At 41.0% G+C, this 7,601-nt stretch overlaps 1 protein-coding gene across 1 annotated transcript; it reads left to right on the top strand.

Moving 5' to 3' along the window:
* Positions 1-1,735: 1,735 nt before the first annotated feature.
* Positions 1,736-5,221, top strand: NRIP1 (nuclear receptor interacting protein 1). Its single transcript, XM_010185670.1, has one exon. The coding sequence runs from the start codon at positions 1,736-1,738 to the stop codon at positions 5,219-5,221; it is 3,486 nt and encodes a 1,161-aa protein (XP_010183972.1).
* The last annotated feature ends 2,380 nt before the right edge of the window (positions 5,222-7,601 follow it).

The raw sequence follows: 7,601 nt of genomic DNA, 5'->3' as shown, positions 1-7,601 counted from the left end.
CCCTAACGTTCTGTGATTCTGTGATATAGCTAAAACAGGAGGGATGCATCTAAGTGCCTTTGCTGTGCTTTTTAAAACAGCTTTCTATAGCATACTGCCTCATCCAAGGAAGTACTGAGTAGATATATTCTGTACTCTTTGAAAGTAACAAGACTTCGAGGAAAACCTGTTGTTTGGCGTTTTTTTACCATTATACATTTAATACATGGAAAGAATGTAAAGGTAAAAATCCTCCAGAGAAGAGAGGATTTTTATATCAGGATTTGTATTATGTCAGGAACACAAGCACCCTTTTTACCACTCCTATGACATGATTCTTCTAATGACTTGTAGTAGCTGGGAGTTGTCAGAACAACAGATTTCCTCCCTGTTGTGCTATCATACTAGATTTTGCATTACTTGGTAGTCCTAGGAAGCAGTGGAAAGTTGGTTTCTGCTTTTAGCCGTATCATCTACCTGCCAAACAAAAATGTACTCATATGATGATACCTATTATGTTATTTGACAACAGATTCAACGTGAACCTAAACATTGACTTTAGGCATGCCTTTTCCCATTCATTCTCTTTCACAGTGATAGTCTGCATCTCCTGTGTATTTACATAATAAGAGGAAAGGTTGATGCAACTGTGAAGTAAAGTCAAATGTAATTTTAAAAAAACTGTATTTAGAGTGCTTCGAGATTTTTCCTTTCATGGTGGTTATTCCTTATTTTGAGCTGTAGGTTAGAGAAATTTAATGAACACTTGAGGTAGCTATGCTTATGATAGTTAAGCTTAATTTTTGTATAAAATGTTCTTTCTCAGATTTAGAATCATAGCATGTATTGGGTTGGAAGGGACCAAAGCTCATCCAGTCCAGCCCCCCTGCACTAAGCAGGGACAATGTTACCAGATCAGGTTGCTCAGAGCCCCATCAAGCCTGACCTTGAATATCTCCAGGGATGGGGCCTCTACCACCTCTCTAGGCAACCTGTTCCAGTGATCTACCACACTCACATTGAAGAGCTTTTCCCTAATATCCAACCTAAATCTACCCTTTTCTAGTTTAAAATCATTACCCCTCATCCTGCCGCTACATGCCCTAGTGCACAGCTCTTCCCCAGGTTTCCTATAGGCATCTTTCAGGTATTTGTTTTCTTTAAATGAGTTACCATGTGCTTTGTCCATTACTTGACTTTTAATTTCTTCTAGAATGTAGTTGTTGCTTATCTATCCTGAATGTTTGTCTAATACAATGCGGTGGTTTTGTTGTTTTTTTGTTGTTTTATTTTTTTTTTTTAAAAAAAACCAACCCTCAAGTCTTATGCAATTAGATCTTATCCTAAATATTTTCTTTCTTGACCACTTGCGTTTTGTTTTGTTTTTTTTTCACTTAGGAATTTTATGTGCTTGGTGGAGATGGAAAAAGATGAAAAACAAGCTGGCTTCCTGAAGAAAGCAAGCGGCAAATACTTAATGGAACTTTATTACTGTGGAACCATGTTTTGAGTGCTCCTCCTAGACATCTTTTATAAATATTCTAGAGATCGGCAGATTTATATCATTGGAGACCTGGCTCATTCACTGGAAGAAGCCTGCTTGGACTATGACATTTTGTATTGTTTCTGAAAGTCTGTGAGAAAACACTATAGACGGCTTCCTATTCTTTCTTAACTCTGCATCTCAATTCAGCTACAGCAAAACTAGTCCTTGAAGTGAATAGAACCAGAGCCCTTTTGGAAACTTTTATTGAACATGACTCATGGAGAAGAGCTTGGCTCTGAGATGCACCAGGATTCTGTTGTTCTAACTTACCTAGAGGGATTACTAATGCATCAAGCAGCAGGAGGCTCAGGTACCGCAGTTGACAAGAAGTCTACTGGGCATAGCGGAGAGGATCAAAACTTCAAGATTTCTGGAAATCTGTTTCCCAGCTGTCAAAGTAATGGTCCAGTTCTTAACACAAATACGTATCGGGGATCTGGCATGCTGCACCTCAAAAAAGCAAGACTGTTGCAGTCTTCAGAAGACTGGAATGCAGCAAAGAGAAGGCGGTTGTCTGATTCCATTGTGGATTTAGATGGGAAAAAGGAAGCTTTGTTAGCTGGCATGGTTGAAAATGTGCCCAAAGGCAAACAGGATAGCACATTACTTGCCTCTTTGCTTCAGTCGTTCAGCTCTAGGCTGCAGAGTGTTGCTCTGTCACAGCAGATTAGGCAGAGCCTTAAGGAGCAAGGGTATTCCCTTAGCCATGATTCTTTACAAGTGGAGAAAGATTTAAGGTGCTACGGGGTTGCATCCAGCCACCTGAAGACTCTTCTGAAGAAGAGCAAAGCAAAAGATCAGAAGCTGGACAACAGCATGCCTGATATAACAAAGAACCTGCCCAAGGAGAGGTTTATAGAATCTCCTCATGCGGTGCAGAGCGGACCTAAAGTGATGAATGAGCCACTGTCATGTGCTGCAAGATTACAAGCTGTTGCAAGCATGGTAGAGAAACGATCTAGTCCTGCTGCTTCACCGAAGCCCAGCGTAGCATGCAGCCAGCTGGCTTTGCTCCTTTCCAGTGAAGCTCACTTGCAGCAGTACTCCAGGGAACATGCTTTAAAAGCACAAAATGCAAATCAAATAGCAAGCGAGAGACTTGCCGCTATGGCCAGATTACAAGAAAGTGCTCAGAAAGATACTGGCCAATTTGGTTTAGCAAAAGGAGTGACAAGCCATCTCAATGGTCAGACAGGATCATCAACCAAAACTGTATCTAGCAAAAGCAATATGGCACCATTTCAGAGTTCAGTGGGAGTCATGCATTCGCCTCCCAAAAATGTGGGATACAAAAATACTTTGGAAAGGAGTAACCTGAAGACCTCTCCCAGCAACAGTTTGCTCTTGCATCTACTGAAAAGCCAGAATACCACCAAACACGTAAAAGGGCATGAACAGAGTGAAAGGGCCAGCATTTTTGAAGACAGCAGCACACCAACAACTATTGATGAATATTCGGATAACAATCCTAGTTTCACAGAAGATGACAGCAGTGACGATGAAAGCTCCCATTCTAACTGTCTTCCTATAGACCTATCCTTTAAACAGAGGACAGATAAACCAGATGCAGGTCCACCTGCATCGCTGGATAACCTGACTCAGTCCTTGCTTCATACCTGGGATCCAAAAGTCTCCTGTCCAGAGAACAAGGAAGACAAAGACACTCCGAAGGCTTCTAAGCTGAATCCCCATCAGAAAGTAACATTACTTCAGCTGTTACTTGGGCATAAGAGTGAAGAGAAGGTAGATAAGAGTAATGACCCTCAGGGACCACACAGTGCAGCCGATGTGGCAAAATTCACCGTACAGACTGGTAAAAGGACTCCTGTTACTGACAGTCCCAGTGGAAACAGAAGGACTCCGTTAAGCACTCCCCCTTTGCTGGCTTCTGCAAAAGCAGACTCTCCTATAAATCTCTCGCACCAGTCGTTAGCCATCAAGCGTAGCCCACCACCGTATGTCTGCAGCATCCAGCCGGACAGACTGGTGAATCCTGCGTCTAAACATTTGATAGACCTTTCTAAAAGCAAGGAAATTCAAGGAGCCAAGCTGAGCAGGAACGATAGTCCCCAGAATTCCTCAGCTTTCAGTGCCAGCAAGCTGTTGCAGAACCTGGCTCAGTGTGGCATGCAGACCTCCATGTCAGGTGAAGAGCAAAGAGCCAGCAAACAGCTGCTGGCAGGGAGCGCAGACAAACCTGTTGGCTTGATTGATAGATTGAACAGCCCTCTGCTCACGAATAAATTGAGCACGCATGAAGAAAATAACAAAATATTCAGCTGTCAGCCTGCACCCACTGAACAAGGACTTCCAGGTTCAGAAATAGAAAATCTCCTTGAAAGGCGCACTGTCCTTCAGCTGCTTCTGGGAACTCCCAATAAAGGTAAAAGTGAAAAGAAAGAGAGGATGCTTTTAAGAGATGAAAGTTCTCAAGAACAGACAGATAAGGCTTTGAATGAGCAAATATTGACGGTGAAAATAAAAACCGAACCGTCTGAAGAGTCGAATGCTCCTTATAATTCAAATGCACAAGTAAGAGAGTGCAAGGGTAACAGATACCAAGGATTTGTTCATTCTCTGCAGAGAAACATGGCTGCTTCTCCAGCAACTGAGGAGTTAAAATCTGAGCCTCTTTCTCCTCAAGACTTCTCTTTTTCCAAAAATGGCCTGCTAAGTAGGTTGCTGAGACAGAGTCAAGACAGTTACCCTGCAGACGAGCTGGACAGAAGTCACCGAAACAACGAGCTGGCACACCTTGAATCAAAGAGCCTTTGCACAGTGCCGAAGAAGAGGAAGCTTCATGCTGAGCCTTTGGAAAGTCCATTAAAAAAGATGAAAAGTAATGTGTCTGATGCTGCAAACAATCACGCTTCTCCTACCGAGGCACTGTATGGGCCTTTGCTTAACCAGCAAGAACTGAAATTCAGCAGAAGTGATGCTGAATTTAAATATGCTGTAAGCCACGGTTCAAATCATGAAAGTGAAAATAGGAGTTGGTCTAGAGATAGTAAAGGCTTTAATGTGTTGAAACAGCTGCTTCTCTCAGAAAACTGCGAGAGAGATCTGTCACAGCATAGGAATAACATACTAGCGGAGGGCAAGAAAAAAGGAAACAAAACCAGTACAACAACTAATAAACCTGAATTCAGCATTTCTTCAGTAAATGCATTAATGGGTAGCCCTGTGCAACAGAACAACTGTGTAGATCACAGAACATTTCAGTATCCTGTAGCAGTAAAAACTCCTGCCGGTTCCCCCTTCCCTGAACATTTGGGGAGTACGGTATCTAGGCTCGAGCCCGACCAGTTTAGCATGTGTCCCATGCCCAGTGAAAAAGGGCCCATCAGGTGGGTGATCACAGGTATGGACAAGAATGATTACGAAAAAGACTCTCCGAGACTGACCAAAACCAATCCAATATTGTACTACATGTTACAGAAAGGCGGCAACTCCGTTAGTAGCCAAGAAGCACATGACAAAGAAATTTGGAATGAACCTGCATTTACTGATAGTTCAGCTCGCGTTACAATCAAAGAGGAGTTGACGTCTGGTGCTGAGCTTAAAACTCCTTTTAGTAACCTAAGAAGCCCTTACAACAGCCATATGGGAAGTAAGACCTCTCATCAACATGGTGTGAATGGAGAAGTGCATGGACTTCTGGAAAAAGTGCTAACAATCAAAAAAGAGCCAGAATAAACTACAGCCTCCTCAATGAGTTTACAATCAGTGGTTTTGAATCTTTGTTTAAAAAAAAAAAAAAAGGAGAAAAAGAAAAAATAAAAATGAGTACGAACTTGACTACTGTATAAATTGAGCATGATTTTAGAAAAGCATGGTCTAACTGAAACGTTTTCATTTGATAAACTTTTTATTTTTCTGGTGATGTTATTTAAAATACATGTAGATAAATTTTGCTTTACAGTAGATTGTCACGAGGAAACTAGAAGGGTTGTAATTTGTACAAGACATTTCTGTATGTATCAGATTAAGTTATGAGTACTCTTTGATCAGAGTCTTACTTGGATCTGCAAGTTTTTGGTATAACATGAAGTGTAAGCGTACAGCCTAGGTGGTGGTAATGCTGCGTTTCCTCCCTCCTTGTAAAATAATCCTTATTTTTGGAAGCCTGAGCATAGAGACAGTGTACTTTTTTTTTTTGAATGTTTAATATGTTTTGTGAAATTTTAAGAATAACTTTTAAGAAATGGAGCAGTCCGTCCAAGGCATTAGCTCGTCATATTGGAAAACCTGTGTCAGTGTTAATTGAAATGCACTGAAATGTATTTTTTAGTGCTTCCAAAATTTTTACTGTTATTTTTAAATCTTGTTTGTGGTCCTGCCAGAACAGTGGTGTAAAATCTATTTTTCTTCCTTGCCCTGCTCTTGATAAATGCCTTCCTCACAATCCTTACCCGTAGTTACGAGTTACTAGTTACGATCAAGGGATTTTTCCTAGATTTTTATACAAAAGGCAGATTTGCTTAGGCCACACAAGTACCGCATGAGTCCTTTTGTCAGTGCGTTCCTGTCACTTGCCTGCTTAAACGGGGAAAGCCAAAATGCCTCTTGGTGTAATGCAATTAAAGTTTAGTACGTACATTTGGTGAGGACACTGATGGAAAATTTGTGCAGCGGATGAGCAGAATTGTCTGTTCAGCTGCAGCCTGCTTCCCCTGCAGAAGAATACCAGCAGTGCTAAAGCAGCCCATCAGACTTCCTCTCAAAGATGGAATAGGATTTTAATGAAAAATGTGTTGGCCTCTTCCTCCAACCAGGGAAAAGAATCCATATTCTGCCAATATTTATTACTCTCTGAACAGTTGATGCATGGCTTAATGCACTACCCTTTCACTGCGGAAAACCTGGTTTCAGAATAATTTTTCAGGTTGCACTGAGGATAAAATTGTGGTTTTGTCATGTTCGGTAACAGATAGCGGGACATGTCTGAAATCCTCCTCTGCCCTTTTCCTCAATCCCCACCTGTGCTGTGATTTGTAACATCTGGCAATATCAGCCTGAGATGGGAGTCACTGAAAATTGCCGTCAAAGCTGCGACATCTTAAAGAATTGCTGGCTGGGGAAGAGCTGTGCTGCTCTGCGTTCCTCTTAACAGTGTCATTGTTAACTCCATTTGTAGCCCTTATTTCTCAGAGCGGGAGGAGGAGGACAAAATCCAGTTCCTCTAAATTACAGGCATTATTGGCAGCCATAAGTTTCGCTGAACTTCTTACTCCCATGGAAAAAAATGTTCCCTGTAGCTTCTAATTCCACTGATAATCCCCTATGCTATCAGCAAGCAGCTAGGTAGTTGGCTTGCACAGATAGTGAAAGCAACACTCTTTTCATTTTGACTGTTTTTGCCATTGAGAGCCGATGACATGACAAAACTGCTGTTTCTGTCCGTCTCATGTTTGCGTAGCAGGGATGAGTGATGTGGTGGTTTGCTCTTTTCCTTTCTGGTTTGGTTTCAGAGATCCTTTTTCCAGATGGAGCGAGCTCTTGTCCCCCTCTCGCCCTCTGATCCTGGGATCAGTTTTCCCTCTTTCCAGCGCAGTCTCTACTGAAAGGAACTTTCTCCTGTCTGCAACTGGAAAATGCACCACTATTCTGTTTTACCCCCCTGGCGGGATACCTTATTTTAGGGAACACAAATATTTGGCAGTATCTGATCTGAAACATTCCCCCTGGTTTATATGAAAAATAACAGAGCGATTTAAAGATATATTTTTATGTTATTTGGGTGAAGCGTAATATATTAAATGGGCTGTACAAAGAAGATTTATATTTTAAAACCTTCACACAAATCTAATATCATTTTAAATGTCATTGTCTGAAGTATAATATAAAAATAAAATTTTGTTTGTCTTTAATATTGCATTTATAAGTGGCCCAATGACAATTCAGATGTCTCGTAGAATAATCATTAACAAGATAAAGTATATTTTGGATTGACAGTGGAACTGAATTCTTTTTATATGAGTCAACCCAGCAGAAATATTAAAAAGATGGTATTTGTTCCATCCATTAAATGTCTTTTAAAGTCTTAATTGATTATTTTTCTTGAAACAACATGTAT

The sequence above is a fragment of the Mesitornis unicolor genome, unplaced genomic scaffold, assembly GCF_000695765.1.
Source record: "Mesitornis unicolor isolate BGI_N332 unplaced genomic scaffold, ASM69576v1 scaffold31165, whole genome shotgun sequence".
Lineage (NCBI taxonomy): Eukaryota > Metazoa > Chordata > Aves > Mesitornithiformes > Mesitornithidae > Mesitornis > Mesitornis unicolor.
This window is presented reverse-complemented; position numbering and strand designations above follow the sequence as displayed.

Bases quoted from the DNA above. Each gene is read 5' to 3' on its own strand.
- NRIP1 (XM_010185670.1), top strand. From the start codon at position 1,736: ATGACTCATGGAGAAGAGCTTGGCTCTGAGATGCACCAGGATTCTGTT.